Genomic DNA, 20,140 nt, shown 5'->3' with positions numbered 1-20,140 from the left:
TTTTGAAGCATAATTGTCTCAATATCTGAGCTAAGGAAGAGGCACCTTGAGAGCAGGCCTGGCAGGGTCCCACTCAGATCAGGGATAGTTTGTATACATCCCATGCATCTGGACTCTTCTGGCTGGATAAAAGGGAAAGAGAAATTCTTATCTGCTAACATCCTGTCCTTGAATCCAGACATATCAGTCCAGAGCCTTCCTATTCATCAGACTATCATGTATACAGAGCAGGTTGGATCCACAGTTGAGAGGCTTACATATTGGGTGGCTGCAGCTGGCTTTGTTCCACATATTGGTCTCCTCTGGTTGGGGAGTTTCATGTTGTTTGTTCTCTCTTGACAGCTTCTAGTATGGAGGGGATATAGGAACTGGTTGAATTTTTTCATAGCTTCTTACATTGAATTCTAGCAGGCCAAGGTCAACACAGGACCCTATAAGAGGTGACATCAGCAAATCTGTTCTTCTGTCTCCATCTGCTGGTAGTGGAGCATAAACCCATGTATCTGGACAGGTCTGGCTGGACTCAAAGAAATAAAATTAGCAGGTAAGACTAAATTTCTCCACAGTAAAAACAATGTCTACCTTGAGGGATATAAGCATTTCCATGGAAAAAAGGGGGAGAGGATAAGAGAATTCCATTCCGGATTGTTTTACATTGTTATACATTTCCTCAAAAACCTCTATAATTAAAATTATCTGCCTTAGCAAATATCTCCCATATCAAAATTATTTAAAATATACATATATCATTCCAGTTATCTTTATCTCCAAAACTACCCAATTTCTTAGGAGGTATCAATGTGAAAAAAAATGACTCTGCTTTTTCTTTATAGGAAGAATTCAATGACTATGAGGCTAATGACCCCTGGGTGCAGCAATTCATCATTAACCTGGAGCAACTGATGGCAGAGTTCAAGGTGAGGAAGGAAATGAGAATGTGAGGCTGCTAAAGGCAGAATATGAGTAGCTATTTTGCAGTTCAGGTTTCAAGGGAGGAGGAAGAAGGTGGTTGCATCAGAAGATTGGAGACACAGGAGTGGGGGAGCAGGTCAGGATGGAGGAAGTTGTAGTGTCAGATTAGGCCCAAGAGGAGGTGGTGGCAGCAGTAAATTGGGACCCAGGATGAGCAGGAGGTGGTGGGAGTAACTGCAGAAGCAACATTTTGGACTTCAGGAGAGAGGGAGAAGAGGCTGTAGCAGCAGCAGCAGCAGCAGATCAAGCCCAGAAAGGAGGAGTAAGTAGTGGCTAGGGAATAATCAAGCCCAAGGAGAAGTTTCTTGATAACCACAAAAAGTAAAACAAAAAAAATGCCCCTTTCCCTAGCATGTAGACAGATGGACTCTGGATCAGTGGGTTTATGCTCCCCTGCCAGAAGATGGAGATGGAGCAAGCTGATGTCACAGTATATATTACCCTGCAGTGACCCCAGCCTGCCAGTATTCTCCATCTCCAGCAGACAGTGGATGTGCATCTCCCTATGGGGATTGTTTTGAGCTTTTTGAAAGGAGAAATTTGAAATTCTAAATTCAGGAAAAGAAAGCCCCGCTCTCCTGTGGTGATACCCAAAGGTCCCTCCCCCAGATGAGAATTCCTGAGGCGATTTCATGCTCCCTCAGAGGTGTGCCTGGGTCTGGTAGCTGGGTTTCCCAATGTGGACTTAGCTGCTAGTTCAGTTGAAAGGCAGTGGGTCCAGGAGACCGAGTGCGGTGGTGATGGCAGATGCCCTCTCCCCCTGCAGCCGGAGACCGTCTCTATGCTCAGCCAGTGAGCTCTGAGCTCAGGTAAGGTTTAAAAAAAAAAAAAAAAAGAAAGTTTTACCTGAATCAGAGACAGTTAAAGGGGTTTCAGGAATTCCTCCGGTCTCCATTCTCAGCGTGCCATGCTGATTTTTGTTCCCGCTCCCATTGGAGAACTGGGCAGCCTGGCAGGTTGAGTGGCCCCCAGAGGGCTAGACCCCACACTTAGACCTTTTTCTTGCATGCCATGTGGTAGGCCACGGCAGCTGATTTTGCTCGCTCTTGTGCATATTCTGCTGCCCTCTGTAGGCTGTCAGTGTGTGCAGTGTCAGCTCTGCGCACGTGTTGTGTGCTCATTTTTTGGGCATGCTTTTTACGCGTACACATTTTTTTATGCGCTTTACTTGGTGCATAGGTTGTGCATGCGCCTTGCTGCACTTTTTTCTAGGAACTTATTTTTTAGTTACATTTAATTTTTTAGCGCAAGCTCCTCCAACTCATGTTTACCGCAGCGATGGCGTTGGTAGGCAAGAAGCCAAAACCTCTTCCTATTTGTGTTGCCTGTCATATTAGGGTTTCTCAGCCTGACCTGACTTCTAACCTGAGTCAGTGCTGCTCAGACGCTAGGGGAGAGTTGTCTTCCTCGGATTTTGCTAAGCCTGACTCTTCCCATTCTGATGATAGGTTGGTCATGGCCTTGACTGGGGGGACCCCAGAACCTGGTTCTCCCTTGACTGTCTCCTCCGCTGGCGAAGGCAGTTCTGTTGGACCAGCTCCAGTTCCTTCTGGGCTTGGTCCAGACCGGCTGCTTTTTCTTGGGTGGAATTTTTTCAAGGCTTACAAGCCTTTCTTCAGCCTTTCTTTCTTTATCTCCCCCATTTCTGTCTAGTCAGACCCTCAGCCGGTGGCTCCTCCCAATTCCAGTCCTATGCTTAAGCGCCGGGGCTTGCCTCTGCTCCCTGCGGGTGTTTCCGACAGGAATCTAGATGGCACTGATGATGAGATTGATCCTGAGTCCCTGGATGGGGAAATTCCTCTAGGGCTGGAACCATATTGAACCATGTTGCGGTTCTTTCATAGAAATGAACTGCCAGTCTTGATTTCCTAGAACTTGAAATAGCTGGGTGTCCCTAGTTCCGGTTGCTATGTCAGAGCCAAGGAAGAATCCCATTTTCGTTTCCTTATGTAAAGCCTCTTGTTTTTTTTCCCAGTGATGAATGCCATCCAGGAATTGATTGATCTGGAAGGGAAGCCCCAGAAGCAAATTTTAAAGGGGGACGGACATTGGAAGTCCTGTACCCCCCTGGATCTGGCTGTGAGAGAGCATTTGCGTTTTCCCAAAGTGGATGCTCTGGTATATGCCATGTCTAAGTGGACGACTATCCCCATAGAGGGAGGAGAGGCCTTGAAGGATGTACATGATAAAAGGATTGAGGCTATTCTTAAGCAAGCCTTTGAGGCAGTGGTGATGAATTTATAGATTGCCTCTTGTTGCGCCTTAATGGCAAGATCTTGTCTGCTTCTCTCTCAGGAGGGTGATGAGTCTGGAGGGAATTCCAGAGCGGTTATGGAGCCTGCTGCCACCTTTTTAGCAGATGCAGGCTATGATTTGGTCCGGATCTCGCCAGAGGAGTGGCTTCAGGATAGCGGTCAGGCATCAACTCTGATGGCGAAATTGGTCAGCTGACACAGCTTCCAAAGCCAATATTACCAAGATGCTCTCTTAAAGGCTCTCTCTTGTTTGGGAGCGAGCTGGAGAAACTGGCCAGTAAGGGAGCGAGTCTCCGGTGCCTCGGTTGCTAGAGGTTAAAAAATAGCTACAGCGCCTCTTTGGTATGAGGGATCATTTCTGGGGTTCTAGATGTTTTCGTCCCTACAGAGGGCCGCCCTTTTGGTAGGTCTCACTCCTTTCGTCCCCAGCAGACCAAGAGAGGAGTGGGCTCGGGTGGTGGACCTTCTCGAGCTTCCCAATGAAGGCTTGTTGACCCACCTTCCGGAACAGGAAAAAGGGGGAAGTCGCTCTCTCTCTTATTGGAGGTGGGTCGAGATCATGTCAGATCAATGGGTCCTGGAGGTGATAAGCAAAGGGCATGCACTGGAATTTCACAGTATTCCTCAGTACATGTTCATGGTGTCCCCTTGCCACTCCCCGCAGAAGAAGCAGGCAGTGGAGTTCATGCTTCAAAGTCTCCTCAGACTGAGAGTTGTAGTTCCGGTGCCCACGTCTCAGGAAAGTATGGGGCGATATTCCATTAATTTTGTTATGCCCAAGAAGGAGGGCTTCTTTCGTCCCATCTTGGCTCTCAAGAGAGTCAACCATTACTTGAAGGTGACTCATTTTCGAATGGAAACCTTATGCTCTGTAATAATGGCAGTGTAGTCTGCGTAATTTATGACCTCCTTGGATCTGTCAGAGGTTTACTTTCGTATTCCCATCCGATTGGAACACAAACGCTTTCTACGCTTTGCGGTGTTGGGGCACCATTATCAGTTTCGGATGCTGTCTTTTGGGCTAGCCACCACTTCCAGAACATTTTCCAAAATTATGGTAATGGTAGCAGCAGCCTTGCGAAAAGAAGGAATTCTGGTGCACCCATATTTGGACGACTGGCTGATTTGAGCCATGTCTCAGGAAGTGAGCCACCTGGTGACACACAAAGTGATCTCCTTATTGCAGGAGCTCGCTTGGGTGGCGAACCTGACCAAGAGCGATCTTCAACCATCCCAGTCATTGGAGTATCTGGGGGTCTGATTCAACACGGGACAGGACAGAGTTTTCCTACCGGAAGTTCAGATCCAGAGATTGATGTCTCAAGTGTCCTCTCCAGCCTGATTGGTACTCATGACAGATCCGCATCTCCATGGTTAGGGGGCTCACTATCTGGAGTTAACGGCCATGGGGCGCTGGAATACCGAAGAGTCCCACTGGAACATCAATCGCCTGGAGGCTGGGCAGTACGGCTGGCATACTTGCAGTTCAGCCACAGGCTGCAGAATCAAACAGTTCGTGTGATGTCGGATAACGTGACGACGGTGGCCTATTTCATTCACCAGGGAGGAACCAGCAAATGTCGCAGGAAATAGACCAGCTGATGAAATGGGCAGAAGGCCATCTGTAGATTATCTCAGCCTCTCACATTGCAGGAAAAGACAACATAAGAGCGGACTTTCTCAGCAGGAGAGTCTGGTCCCAGGAGAGTGTGTGTTGTCAGCCGAGGTATTTCCGCTGATTGTGGCTCGCTGGAACCTTCCGTTCCTAGACCTGCTGGCGGCTTCTCGAAATGCGAAGGTTCCTCGCTTCTGCGGTCACAGGAGAGTTCCATAGACCCTGGGAATAGATGCTCTCGTACAGGTCTGCTCGGAAGACAGATTGCTTTATGCCTTTCCTCTTTGGCCCTTGCTGGGCAGGATAATTCACAAGATCGAAGATTACAGGAAGCTAGTACTTCTGGTGGTGCCGGACTGGCCCAGGCATCTGTGGTATGCAGATTTGTGATAACTCCTGGTGGAGGCCCCCCTTCGTCTTCTGCTGCACATGGATCTTCTTCAGCAGGGACCGGTTCTTCACAAGGATCCGAGTTGATTCTGTCTTACGGTTTGGCCCCTGAGAGGGCTTGCCTGTTAAAGCGTGATTATTCCTCTGCGGTGATTGCCACTTTTCTCCGCTCTCACAGGTACTCCACTTCCTTGGCTTATTGTGGGTTTGGAGAGTTTTTGAGGCCTGTTGTAAGAAGCAAGTGTTCTTTCTCATTCAGTTAAGATTCCTCTCATTCTGGATTTTTTGCAGAATGGATTGCGTAAAGGCTTGGCCCTTAATTCCTTGAAGGTGCAGGTTGCAGCTCTTGCTTGTTGCAGAGGCCTGGTGAATGGTGTTTCCTTGCATCTTATCCTGATGTGGCCTGTTTTTTGAAGGGAGTGAAACATCTTAAGCCTCACCTGAGGTTACCGGTTCCATTGTGGAGGCTTAATATTGTGGCTGGACCTTTTGGCGGACCCTATGGTTCCAACCACTTCATAGCCTTCCTTACGGTTGTTGACTTTGAAGACTGTGTTCCTGGTGGCTATATGTTCTGCGCGTCGGATTTCTGAGCTGCAGGCCTTGTCTTGCTGGGTGCCGTTCCTTCAGGTGACTCCAGGGGTGTTACAGTTGTGTACTGTTCCATCCTTCTTATCCAAGATAGTCTCGAACTTTCATTTGAGTCAGTCCATCTCCTTGCCATCAATGGATAAGGTCAGGAGTGCAGAGGAGTTTCTCCTTTTGCGCTCCTTAGATGGTAAGCGTCTTGTCGTGCAGTATCTGGAGGTCTCTGAGTCTTTTTGAAAGACGGATCACTTGTTTGTTCTCCATTGTGGGAGTAAGCAGGGTGCTCCGGCTTCACGGGCGACCATAGTTCATTGGATTAATGAGGTGATCACAGCCACATGTGTGGATGCCAGAAAGCCATTGCCTACTCAGGTTAGGGCCAATTCCAACAGACCTCAGGCAGTGTCAGGAGCGGAGGTTAGTCTGTTGTCTCCCGTTGATATCTGCTGAGCTGCAACGTGGTCCTCCTTACACACTTTTTCCAGGTTTTATTGTCTGGATGTGCAGGCCCAGGAGGATGCAGCCTTTGCACGTGCGGTGTTGACTGGACCAAGGGCAGTCTCCCACCCTGCTGGGGAGTAGCTTTGGTACATCCCACTGGTCCTGAATCCATCTGTCTACATGCTAGGAAATGGAGAAATTACTTACCTGATAATTTAATTTTCCTTAGTGTAGACAGACTCAGCTTCCTGCCCTCGGCTGCCGCATGAGTGTGTCAATAGTCTTCCTGTGGGGCTCTGGGTCCCAAGGGATTACTGGTAAGCATTCATCCAGTCCCTAGCTTGGGGTACATAGAATCTTATGCTAGTTCAGTGTTTATGGTTGGTTGAGTACAATTCTGGTTTTCTGTTTTTAATCAAGTTTTTTGCTAATCTGTCCACTGGCAGAATGTGGTCACTGCAGGGTTAGTGGAGTGGAGGAGTAATCTACTGGTTACAACTGTGGGCTAGGAACCAGGAGACCAGGATTCAAGTCCCACTGTCCCACTGTTGCTCCACTTTACCCTCCATTGTCTCAGGTGCAAACTTAGATTGTAAGTCCTTGTAGTCCTCCCCCATCATAATGCTTGTAGTCCTCCCAGTGGGATAAAGACAATAAACAAAAAAAATCACCACCAACCAGGTATATTATCTGAAATGTCCCCTAAGCAAAACCCAGTTGTCAAAAATGGACTAGAAAAAAAACATTGTTAAAGGAAGGGTTGCTTGTTTCATATAATATATAGTCCTCCCTACAAACATTATAATGGGATGTTGCTATCATGTGCTAAGTGTTTGATAATTTACAGAGATTTAAAAAAAAATTCAAATAAAAAATACTACTACTAGGATGGATAAAGCTGTGGACCTTGGTTGACGACAGTGTAGACTCTTCCACCACAGGAAAGAAGATAGGAATTTACTCAAAATACTTCCTGATTCCAAAGAAAACAGGAGGACTTCATCCTATCCTAGACCTAAGGACCTTGAACAAGTTTCTCAAAAGAGAAAAATTCAATATGGTTTCCCTGGGCACCTTGATTTCTGTTCTTCAAAAAGGAGACTGGCTATGCCCTTTCAATCTCAAGGTTGCTTACACCCACATAGAGACCTCAGTTTCACGTGCTGCCTTTTGGCTTAGCATCAGTCCCATGTGTCTTCACCTAATGTCTTGCCATATTGGCAGCGCATCTGTGAAAAGTTCAGGTGTATTCCTAGCTGGAGAATTGGTTGATCAAGAACTCATTACAGGTGGGTACTATAGAATTGATGTATATGACCTTGCGGATATTGGAGTTACTAAGGTTCATCTATTATCCCAATTCCCACGTGCACTCACCATCTAAATTAAAGTTTATTGGAGCTCTGCTAGACACAACTCAGGCAAGAGCCTTCCTTCAACAACAGAGGGCTATCACCTTGATAACTGCAGTAGAAAGGATCCAGATGAGTCAGCAGACATCAGCATGGGACATGTTAAAGATTTTGAACCTTATGGCATCAACTGTATATGTAACTCCCTTGGAATGTCTGCATAAGAGGAAAACCTAGTGGAGCCTCAAATCATAATAGCTGCTGGCCACTTAAACAACCACTCAGGGATTCCTGTTCTCTTGGCGGGATAATTCCAATCTGACAAGAGGTATACCCTTTAAATGTCTTCAATTGAAATTGTCTCCACTACAGAAGTGTCCAACCTGGGTTGGAGAGTTTGTGTAGAGGGGCTCTGCACCCAAGGTCTCCGGGCTGCTCAGAAAAAAGCTTTATCCAATAAACGTCCTGGAGCTGAAAATAATTCAGTATGCTCTAAAGGTTTTCAGAGATTGGTTAGCCAACAAAGTAGGCCTGGTCCAAACAGACAGCTAGTTTGTGATGTTTTACATCAACTAGCAGGGAGACGTGGGATTGTACCTCCTGTGTCAGGAGAATGTCCAGTTGTGGGACTAGGCCATCTCTCAAGGGATGGTTCTCAGAGCCACATATCTGAAAATGTTCTAGGAGACAGGATGTTCTGGGAACCACACAAATGGTCCCTAAATCAGGGGATAGCAAACTAGATATTCTGTGAGTGGGGCACACCTGCCATGGATCTGTTTGCGTTCCCTCAGGATAGGAAAATTTCACTTTTCTGATGAGGAAAAGGGCACAGGACACCATTGCCCTTTATTGGGAAAGGGTCTACTGTATGTGTATCCTTCAGTACCACTGGTTACTAAGACTGCTGAGGCTAAAAGATGACCAGGGGACCATGATTCTCATAGCTCCTTTTTGGCTGACATTTGGTTCCCACTTCTCAGGGATATATATGTCTCTTCATGCCTAGGGAATTCCTCTGATCTCATCACTCAGGTCCTTGGCTTTCACTGCCTGGATTTTGAGAGGCTGATATGTAATGTGTTTTAATCTGTCAGAGGATATGTATTGGGAAGTCCTGTGGGTTGAAGTGGAATAGATTTGCCTTGGGATGTGAACAAAAGGTCCTAGATTCTTTCACAAAACTCGATTACATTCTACATTTATCCAAGTCTGGTCTCAAGATCAACTCTGTAAGAGTTCACATTGCTGCAATTGGCATTTCTCTATATAGCTTTGGTTATCCGATTCATGTGGGGCTTGCTTCATTTGAAGCCATCCTCCTCAGGCCTCTGGCCATGTCTTGTGTCTTCAACTTGGTTCTGCCCAATTTGCTCCTATGACCTGAAGTACCTGACCTGAAAGGTTGTATTTTTGATGGTGGTCACTTCAGTGCACAAAGTCAATGAGCTCTAGGCTCTAATAACTTATCCACTTTATACCAGATTTCATCATGATAGACTGCTTCTGCGCACGCATTCCTCCCCTTAGAGTTGGCTTCTCCTTATAATGCTAAAGAACAAGACTGAAGAGGCCCCCTTGTGGACACGTGATATAGTGGCATGTCCAGTGAGACACAGTTACTCTAGAAACTTCGACATAAACATTCCAGGCTGGGCTCTATCAGATGTCACCCATATGTGAGATCTGACATCCTGCTTTCCTCCAAGAGCACCTGTTAATGGTAAGCAACTCTATTTTTTTGATACCCAACTCAAGAGCCTCTGAAGAAGGCTCAGTATTTCCATCCTTCTTAGCATCAGGAGGAAGGAGAAGGGACATGAGGACATATGTTCACTTTATTTCCAGTGTAGTACTACAGTAAAGAGCTCATGAAAGGAGGGTGTGGGGGCGGGCAACATCTTCTTATTGGTTTTTATTCTGCTAAAGTTCCAAGTAGTTGTGTAGCCCTCCCTCATCCTTGTTCTACTTATTTAAATTGGGGATATTTATCAGAGGCTACCATGTGTAAAATGTTCTTTATCCACAAGCTGTAGCAAGTATGTATCTTCTGAAAGGCAGCAGTGCAGTTCTCAAAAATGTCAGAAGACTGGATTGAAATCAATTAATCAGAAGGAAACCTTAATCGATATTAAGATTCGTCATGTTCTGTCCTGCCAGACAGATGCTGAGTTTCATGGTTCCAGGATTATTTCTCTCTCTCTTGCAGGCAGGCTTGTCCTCCGTTATCTATGATAACCTCACCAGTCTCATGACCAGTTTGATTGCTATAGAGCTGGAGAAAGTGGTTTTGAAGTCCACCTTTAGCAGGGTAAGCCAGCAGCTTTTTTCTTGGGCCTCTTTCAGGAACATTGCTTTTTTTATTTTATTAGCAATAAAAGTAATAGTACAATTTCTTATGTTTATTTATTATCACATATATTAACAGTTTTATCCAGTCAATAGATTTATCATCTCAACAAACTTTTATAGAGACATGCCTCAGTATACATTTCACTTAATACCCCCTATAAAGATTTAAAACCCAACCACATACACCATATCAATATAAAAGCCACATAATCCATCCGCTTTCATTCACATTCACTTCTCCTACTCATTCACACATCTCATATAACCACATACCACCCCTTTTAAATATTTATTTTTTTTTTTTACAAAATGCAAGATATTGTATTTAAAATACATAATTTTGTAAAGTAATTATCACAAAACCCTTCTTTTAATCACTCCTTTTATTTACTACAGTATTCATGCCCCTCTTTAGACCCCAGCAAGAAGCCCTTGTTTGGCTGAGGTCCAGCTTCTTCAGGGCTCATTCTATATTGATCCCTAATGTGACAAAATCATAGGCAAAAATCATTATAATCGAAGTGGAGTTATTTCTAGTTGCTCACACTATCTCTCAGTATGTCTGTAGAGACAGGAATACCTTTGTTCCTATAACCACGCTCATTCCTCCAACTCTCAAGACCTCGCTTCAAGTGGCCATCTTTTTCCGTTTTCACTTTTATTGTAAATATGTCTATAATAAACCCTAGAACACCCATTCTCAACGACGATCAAATTAAATTTACAATATCCCCAATCTCAAAGTATATATACAATCCCATCAAGCTTCCTTATCTCACTTAAAATAACTTATTCTCTAAAATTTCACAACCTCATTATGAACAAGCATCTCTGGAATCTCTGTCTGGATAAATATCTGAAATAAATTGAAAAACACATATCTCTGAAATACTAAAAAACTTGTGACCCCATTTCTAAATACAATCTCCAGTTCTTCAGTTCTTTCAATTCTTCTTACAGTATCAATAGGGTTACCTCTAATCTTCTTGTCACTTTTTAGAATGAAAACTAGCAACTAACACCTCTATTGTTGTTCTAATTTTGGTTCTACATGTTTCCATATATCAGTTATTTTGATGGGTTTACCTCCCTATTAATAGGAAATCTGAACTGTTCAGAGTGAGCATAGTAGGTAAGATGGTTTTTCATTGGTTTAGAAGACTTTATTGTACACTGTATTTCAATGATTATATCAGGAAGTGTACCATATGTTCAACAGACTCATGAAGAACATTAGACCCTTTGCTTCTGTGCCAGTGAGCAAGAAGAAAAAGTGCATGTTGGAGAAAGACTTTGGATAAATCTGAAAGTATTATATTTAACAAGCATATCAGATATCAGTTGAATCATCAACTATTCTTCGGGATTGGATTCTGCTTCCATCTTTTCATCATGTAGCTAAGCTAGTTTATACATTTTTATTTTTAATATAAAAAGGTAGGATTTGAGGGGTCCAATGCAATAGAGCAAGAAGTCACTGCCTCTTAAGAGTTTATTGAAGAAAACAGGCTATAGAACTAAATAAGAGAAATTAGCATTTCATAGTCAAATTAAAAGAAAAAAAAACTACAAGCAGCAGGAAAATCTTTAAAAGGAAGCTTTGTTTGATAGCCTCATTATAAAGCAAAATTTTATTTTATTTTAATTTTAATATCCCCCCTTTCCAACGAATGTTCAAGGCAGCTTAAAGCATTTTGGAACCTGGTATAATAATTTCCTGCCGAAAGAGCTTATGATATACTTCAAGGATCCCCAAACTTAATCTCCAAAGACCAGAACCTAACAGAGCCCCCCCAGTGACCCACACAACAAACACAAGAACTCTGCCCACATAGAATGGAGGCAGTACAGGCAAACCTGACAAGGCCGTGGCCTTCCCAAGAACTGAGCTCAGGGGCCCTCAATCTACTTGATTACTAGCATCCTAAAGGGGATCCAGTGACCTCCCTCAGGCAACAAGGCATGATGTAGCATTTAAATTACTAACCTTTCCAAACCTATTGCCAATATTTATAGGCTTGTCTTTTCAGGGCCAGTGAAAGAGGCCGAGCCAGCCCATACTCTACTCTTAAATTCCCTGGATGTTCAGCCTCAGCTCTCTCCCCAAGTGGAGCTAGCCTGGCTGGCCCAACCTCAGCTGACCCAATACCAAGGACTCTGGTCCAGGGTCAGAAGTCAGGCCACCATTTTAATCTGGGAGTGGGTGTTAGGCCACACAGCATCATGCATGTTATGCCCTTGGCCACATTACCATGCAGCAACTTGGGGTCTATATCAGCATATTATGAAAATTTCAAAGGTGTCTCCTATTTCTCATCATCTTTCAGTTGACAGATTCATGAAAGGCCAGCTCGCCTTAAACTATTATTTAAAGATTCTCCTATACCCTGGGATCTCAATGTATTTGTAGGTCAACTCATAAAATAGCCATTTGAATCTTTGATAAAGGCAGAACAAAAGTTTCTTTTTTGAAAAGTTTTATTTTTAATAGTTATGCCTGGCCAGAGAGTAAGCGAGCTACAAGTCTTGGTATCATACTTTCCCTATAGTCAAATATTCTATAACAGAGTAGTTTTGAAAACTCATCCTAAATTGCTACCAAAACGTGTCTCTGTTTTTCATTTAAATCTATCTATTGTCTTGCCAAGACTGCACACCAGTAAGGGTGAACCGGCTCTTCATTCACTGGACTGCAGAAGAGGTGCTTTGTTCTAGTTAGAATAAAGCCCTCACAACTGTTTTGTCACCTTGAACTCAGTCAAAGTTCTTCAGTTACAAAAAAAAAAAATAAATTTCAACTTGTATTTCTTCCTGTTATAATCAGCCAGGACAGCTTCTTCAAAAGTAAAGTAAAAGCCCATCAAGTCAGGGTGACAGCGGTTTCGTTAGACCATCTTTGCTCTGCCTCCTTAGAAGATATAGGCAAACCTGCCACTTGCTCTTCTCTACATACCTGTACTGTTCATTACTGCCTAGAAAATGCTTCATGTCAAGACAGCAGTTTTGGGACTTCTTCAACGCTTTGCTCCAACCTCAGGCATGGTTACAGGTTGCATGATTCTCTAACAACATAAGGGCATAAAACACAATTTCATGCATCTCTCAGCTTGGGGATCCCCACTTGTGTGGCTGATTGCTTTCTCCATGAACAAGCAGGATAGCTAAGTTGCTCACATATAACACGTGTTCTCTGTAGACAGCAGGACAAATCAGCCACACAATCCCATCTTCCTCATCTTAGAGTTGAAGCTCATCTTGCTATAAAGACTGAGGAGACCCATGTGTTCGTGGCTACGTTAGAATGGCCATGCATGCCCTAAAACCTGGATTTTTCTGAGTTCTGAGAGAGCTTTTCTGTCTATGCACCATCAGATGACTTTACCCCTTGTGTGGCTGATTTGTTCTTCTGTCTACAGAGAGCACATGTTACAGGTAAGGATCTTTGCTTTATAGTTGATTTTCTTTGTTCTAATTACCTGTATAAAAGAGGGTCTTGTTATAATTGGATAACATGTATTTACATGATATGTGTGTCTCATTATGGTTCACAGTTAAGCAATGTATGCATTACTATAATAATTCTTTGTAAAGTTTGGTATTCTACATTATATTAAAAAATTCTCTTTCAAAGCTTCAATTTTTCAAACTAAAAAAAAAAATGAGGGTAGCATACCAGGAAGAGTAAGGGAAAAGAATCTGGTTTTACAATAGTGCTAACAATTTCTAAGTTGTAGATCTTGCTGTTTTCCAGCTTGGCGGCTTGCAGTTTGATAAGGAGCTGAGGTCTCTTATTGCTTACCTCACCACTATGACTACCTGGACTATCCGTGACAAATTTGCTCGCCTCTCACAGATGGCGACCATCCTCAATCTGGAAAGGGTATGGCACACTCTGCTTCTTTAGAGCCTATGGTTACTTGGAGTCCATGCATTAGCTAACCTGCCACCTTGCTTTAAAGGGTATATTATGGAAGTAGCAGGTTCAGAAGAGATATCTGTTGTTCTGCTTTCTGGATAGGTGTATCATATGCATATCAGGAATGGTGGTTACAAGGTTTTAGGTCCCTCTTTTTAGGTGTCATGGGAGATATTATACAACACTACCATGAAAGGTGTGTGTGACACCACCACCGCCGCCGAAAATTTGACACACTTTTCTGAAGTGCTAAACATTGGGACTAGAGGAGCTGTAAGCTTCTTCTGGAAGAGCACAGGGTTTAAAGTGTGGCCTTTTTTTTTTTTTTTTCCTTCTTTATGGTGCCATTATTCAAGGTGCTAAACACGAATTGCAAAGGGATATAGAAAGACTATTGCAGAATATTGCATGATTAATTCTGATCACAACTAAGAGACGGGCAACAGTGTTCAGGGAGGGAGAAAAAAGACTTGGGTTTTTGTTAGATGTTTTACGGTTTAAATAGTCTGGAGAATGCATATGCAAGATAATCCAGTTGTCAGGACATGCTTGAGCTGCAGTATAAAGACAACTTTTATTCAACTCAACAAGAAGCACATAACATTTCATTTGGCAGCATCTGCTCATCTGGTTATGAACTACACTCTTCCCCGCTGGGAGTCGCATATATACCACTAGCCACTCTCTGGCAGGGTCAAACAGTTAAGCATGCACCAACACCCCCCCCTCCCCCCCTCCGTCCCTGATCTGGTTGTGCATAAACTGTGCTGCCTTGGACACTGGCTACAAGGAAATAGCCAGTTCCCAGAAACAAACATCAACTGCTTGTTAACAACTACTTAACCAGAGATGTATAACCCTAGTTCTCTCAGCAACAAAGAAAATGCCTGTTTGTTCATATACAAGGGCTTGCAAAAGTATTCAGCCCCGCAAAAAGTCAGCAGATGTGTGGATTACAAATGATACTTCCACAGAATGTTCCAGCAGTATGTTTATTGCAAACCAGTATGCGCTTAAAGTAAATTTTCAAAGCCACATTCATTACTTCTCTGCATTTTTTCTAAAATAAAATTAAAAACTAAAAAATGCTGCTTGCATAAGTATTCAACCCCTTCAGACTAGTATTTTTGTTTATTTATTTATTGGTTTTTATATACCTTCATTCGGCATAGCCATCACAACGGTTGACAAAGCAGTGCATCAATCAATATCCATTCATTAAATTAAGTAATTAGTTAAAAAAAAAAGTTAAATATTTAAAATATTGCACATTAGAATAAAAAATAAACAGGAATCTTAATATAAAAGTACAATTGTTATTCATAATAAGAGCACATTAAATTTTGAAGTTACAAGAGCATAAATATCAGTAAAAGGCAGAATTAAAAAGTTAGGATTGCAGAGGCCTCTAGGGCATATTTAAAAGTAGGGTGAGTAGTTTGTTAGGCATCTTGATGTGCTATTGAGAAGAGCCAAGTCTTTAAGTCCTTTTTGAAAGTTTTGAGATTCATTTGTAATCTTAGATCAGAGGGGAGTGTGTTCCATAGTTTGGGGCATGCGAGTGATATTGCGCGCTCATGCACTTGTGAAAGTTGAGCCGATCGAACTGAGGGGATTATTAGTAGACCTTTGTTAGCTGAGCGGAGATTTCGTTGTGGAATGTGAAGTTTAATTGCTGTGTTCAACCAGTCTGTCTGTTCTTCATATATAATTTTGTGTACTATGGTAAGAATCTTGTATTCTATTCGGGATTTTATTGGAAACCAATGCAGTGATATTAAATAGGTGTAATATGTTCGTATTTTTTGGTGCTGGTTAGAATCTTTGCTGCCGAGTAGAAAGAGGTAGGCCAAGCAGGAGAGAATTACAATAATCAATGTTGGCGAATATGAGTAGTTGTAGTACGGTCCTGAAATCAGTTGTTTAAGAAGGGTTTAAGTCATCGGAGTATTAGTAGTTTGTGAAATCCGTCTTTTATTTTCGCTGGGATGTGTGTTTTGAAGTTTAATTCACTGTCAGTAATGATACCCAGGTCCCATGCATTTGTCACAGGGGAAATTTCGGACACTTGGTCTTCAAGTTTTAATGGGGGGTGGATCATTGTTAGTTTTTCTCTGTAATGGTATGATTTCTGTTTTGTCAATGTTAAGTATAAGTCTCATAAGTTAGTAGTTTGATTATTGACAGATACATAGAGGTTTTCTTGTAAGTTGAGGCTAGGGTGTTTTGAATCAGAATTAATATTTGTATGTCGTCTGCGTAGAGAAAATGAGTTAAGCCGAGACCAGCGAGTACATGGCAGAGGGGAAGCAAATAAATGTTAAATAATGTGGCGGATAGTGATGAACCTTGCGGGACACCGGTTTTGAGATGAATTTTGTCGGAGAGGGAGTTGTTCATTTTTACTTGATAGTTCCTATTTGCTAGGTAAGATGAAAACCATTGATGTGTTTTTTCTGTGAGCCCAATTTCTGTTAGACGATCAAGAAGTATGACGTGGTTTGAAGGCGGCTGATAGGTGTAGCAAGATCAACAAGTATGACGTGGTTTGAAGGCGGCTGATAGGTCTAGCAAGATCAACAAGTAACTTTGGCCATTGTCGAAGCCTCTTAAAACTGTATCGTTGAGGGAGAGAAGGAGAGTATCAGTGTTGAGATGCTTTTGGAAACCGAATTGTGATGGGAACAAAATATTGTTTTTTTTCTAAATGTTCAGTGAGTTGTGTGTGAACTACTTTTTCTATAATTTTAGCGAGGAACGGTAAATTAGAAATAGGATGATAGTTCAGAATGGGTCAAGATTGTTTTGTTTTTTTAAATAGGGTTTATTACTGCTGATTTTAGCTTATATGAGTAATTACCTTCTGACAGAGACAAGTTAACGATTTCTGTAATGGTGTTAGTGATTGTGATTTTTAATTTATTTATTTATTTATTTAAATTCTTTTCATATACCGATGCTCAAGACCAGGTCTTATCGTACCAGTTTACAATAAACTAGGGGGTAAACCATTTAAACCAGTAAAAAACATTGAGAGCGAAAGTTACATTACAACAGGGAATGTACAACAAGGCTTTAGAAGAGAAGTAAAAGGAAAGATTAACAATTTCTAATTGGAGAGCAGCGCATGTAAGCAATGACTTCAGTGTATGCGTGGGGATGCTATCTAAAGGATGACTAGCAGGGTTCATGTTACTGATTATAGATTGGATTTTAGAAGAAGAAATTAATTCGAAATCGGTCCAGTAGGAGATTTCTTTTTTTCCCATATTGATGGGTTGGGGGTTGCTATTGAAATTGTTGGTAATTAGATTCGTGACTTTATCATTAAAAAAGTGTGCACTTTCATTGCATCTGCTTTCTGATAATGGGATTTTTTTGATCAGTAGTGGATTTGGTTAATTTCTGCACAATGGAAAATAGGGTCTTTGGATTGTTTTGGAATTTTTGAATTTTATTTGAGTATAATTCTTTCTTTGCCTTGTTAATGAGTCTTTTATAGTGGGTTAATTGTGCTCTGTAGGTCGTTAAATAGGGTATGGTTTTGTGTGTTCGCCACTTTTTTCCCTGCTCCGTTTGGCCTTTCTAATATCAGGGTTATACCATTGATTATGGTGATGGGGACCTTTTAAGGTTTTTGAGAGCATGAGGTTAAGTGTGTCTGCAATAGAATTATTGATGTCAAACCATGGCTTTGTAGCATTTTCACTATTTGAGACATCTAAATTTGCTAATTCAGATTGTAGTTTTTCTTGAAGGATATCAAGTTTATATGGAGGTTGGAAGGTGATTTTCAAGGGGTCATCTTGTTTTAGCACCATCCTATTTAAGTATTTCAAAGAGGAGTGAATCAGAAAGTGGTCTGACCACGGTATTTGAGACTGTTTTATATCTAGAGTTATCCAAATGTCCATATTGATGGATCAGGTCTAGGGTGTGACCTGCCTTATGCGTTGGGCCTTTAATAATTTGTTTAAGTCCTAAAGTTGGAAGGGAATCAATGACTGTTTCACAGGTAGATGTGAAAGGGTTAACGCCTATATGGATGATAAAATCACCTAGGAATATGGTTGGTTTGTTTAGTGATAAATTGTCTATAAAAAATTCTATTAAGGGAAAAAAATTGTGGTCTAGCAGACCTGGAGGGCAATATAACAGACAAATTTGCAAATTGGTAGAATCAAATAATGCAATTTCGTAGGGAGGAAAGATATTAGTTGATAATAGTTTTAATTGTAGGTATTTTTTCGCAATCAACATTAGCCCTCCTCCTTTTTTCCTTATTCTGGGTATAGAAAAAGTTCTGTAGGTCGGATTGTCAATCTGGTTAATTAATACTGAGTCTGTATTCTTTATCCAGGTTTCTGTAATGGCAATAAAATCAGGTTTGTGGTCCTCAAGTAAGACTGAAATAATTGGGATTTTTTTTATAATTGATTGTGCATTAAATAGTAGGAAAGTCAGGAGGATGCAATTAGTATAGAGGTTGGCTCACGATTTTGCTTTGGTCTGGGACGTGCAGGCTTGCAGTACTTGTTGGTGACTTGCTCTTTTTTGAAGATTCCGTGTCCATAACAAACTAGTATTGTAATTGTTCTCCATGGTTCTAATTCCTGAAACAAAATTAGAGAGTTACAAATAGCAGACTGAAGTCCGCACAAAGGGGGAGCCCCTTTGGCGCGCGACACCCGGCACTCGCACTTATGAACCCCTCGGCGCCCTTGATGATGTTGTGCAGGGGCGTGTTCAGCAGGCGAAGAGGGAAAGCGGCACGGCAAAGACTCGGGCCAAGAGGCAGCGGTTGGGAGGCAAAGAGCAGGCAGGTAGGGCCGGTAAAAGCAGCAGAGAGAGCCTCTTGTAGTTCGAGGCAAGCAGGCAGGCAGCAATAGAGAGTACTTTATGGAACCACCTCTTGCGTCAGTAACAGCTTTGGGTGGGGGGTAAGTTTTTCTACCAGCTTTGCACGCTGTTTGGGAGTGATTTTTGCCCATTCTTCCTGGCAGACTTGCTCTAGGTTAAAGTTGGATGGACGACTCTTATGGACTGCAATTTTCAAATGGTGCCACCGATTCTCGATTGGATTGAGATCTGGACTTTGACTTGGCCATTGTAGAACATTCACCTTTTCTTTTTTTTTTTTTCATTTTTGTTCTTCTACTCCTGTGCTGCTTTGGCCTTGTGCTTGGGATCATTGTCCTGCTGAAAGGTGAACTTTCTCCCAAGTTTTACCTTTTTAGCAGACTGAAGCAGGTTGTCTTGCAGTATCTCCCTGTGTGTTGCACCATCCATCTGCCCTTCAATTTTAACAAGATGCCAAGTCCCCGCTGAGGAAAAGCATCCCCACCACATGATGATGCTATCCCTATACTTTACTGTTGGGATGGTGTTTGCTGAGGAATGAGTAGGGTTAGGTTTGCACCACACATAGTGTTGAATCATGGCCAAAAAAGCTCCATTTTTGTCTCATCTGACCACAAAACCTTATCCCACATTTTAACTCTGATGCTCTCTGGCAAACTCCCGATGTGCTTTGATGTGTATTTTCTTCAGTAATGGCTTCTTTCTAGTCCCCCTCTCATGCAGGCCAGTTGTAAGCAGAGCTCTTGATATGGTTGACTGATGCACCTCCACTCCAGTCTCAGCCTCTGAACTCTGTAGCTCCTTCAAAGTGATTGTTGGCCTCCCTGACTTCCCTCACAAGTCTCCTCCTTGACCTGATGCTGAGTTTTCAGGGACGGCCTTGTCAAGGCAGTGCCTGGGTGGTGTGATGCAGCTTCCATTTCCTCACAATTGATCCAACAGAGATATGCAAACACTTGGATATTATTTTGTAACCTTTTCCTAGCTTATGCATATCCATAACTTTCTTTAATTTCCTTAGAATGCTCTTTGGTTTTCATTTTCACAGCTTTCCTTCAGATTCACAGTCTGACCAATGATACTGGAATTAGGGGATCTTACCAGAAAAGCTGATCTCTTTTAAAAATTTACAAGTAGAGGCCAATTCTTAGGGCAGTTTCTTTTATCTGGGTAAACTTGGAGCTTCCACAGCACAAGGGTTGAATACTTATGCAAGCAGCATTTTTCAATTTTTAATTTTATTTTACAAAAAATACAGAGAAATAATGAATTATGGCTTTGAAAAATTTACTTTGAGATACTGGTTTGCAATAAACATACTGTCTAGAACAATCTGTGTAAGTGTCATTTGTAATCCACACAAATCTACGTTTTAGGGGGTTGAATACTTTTGCAAGCC

General features: G+C 42.2%; 1 protein-coding gene across 1 annotated transcript in view; it reads left to right on the top strand.

Annotated features, from left to right (window-relative positions):
- COG4 (component of oligomeric golgi complex 4) overlaps positions 1–20,140 on the top strand; it is a 154,353-nt gene that overhangs the window by 131,147 nt on the left and 3,066 nt on the right. Inside the window, exons 16-18 of the mRNA XM_029608911.1 lie at positions 834–917; positions 9,823–9,924; positions 13,717–13,845. Coding sequence (XP_029464771.1) covers positions 834–917; positions 9,823–9,924; positions 13,717–13,845 — 315 coding nt within the window. The remainder of the gene's footprint in view (positions 1–833; positions 918–9,822; positions 9,925–13,716; positions 13,846–20,140) is intronic.

This window comes from Rhinatrema bivittatum, chromosome 7, assembly GCF_901001135.1.
Source record: "Rhinatrema bivittatum chromosome 7, aRhiBiv1.1, whole genome shotgun sequence".
Classification (NCBI taxonomy): domain Eukaryota; kingdom Metazoa; phylum Chordata; class Amphibia; order Gymnophiona; family Rhinatrematidae; genus Rhinatrema; species Rhinatrema bivittatum.
The sequence above is the reverse complement of the archived record's forward strand: the minus strand, read 5'-3'. Positions and strand labels throughout refer to the sequence as shown.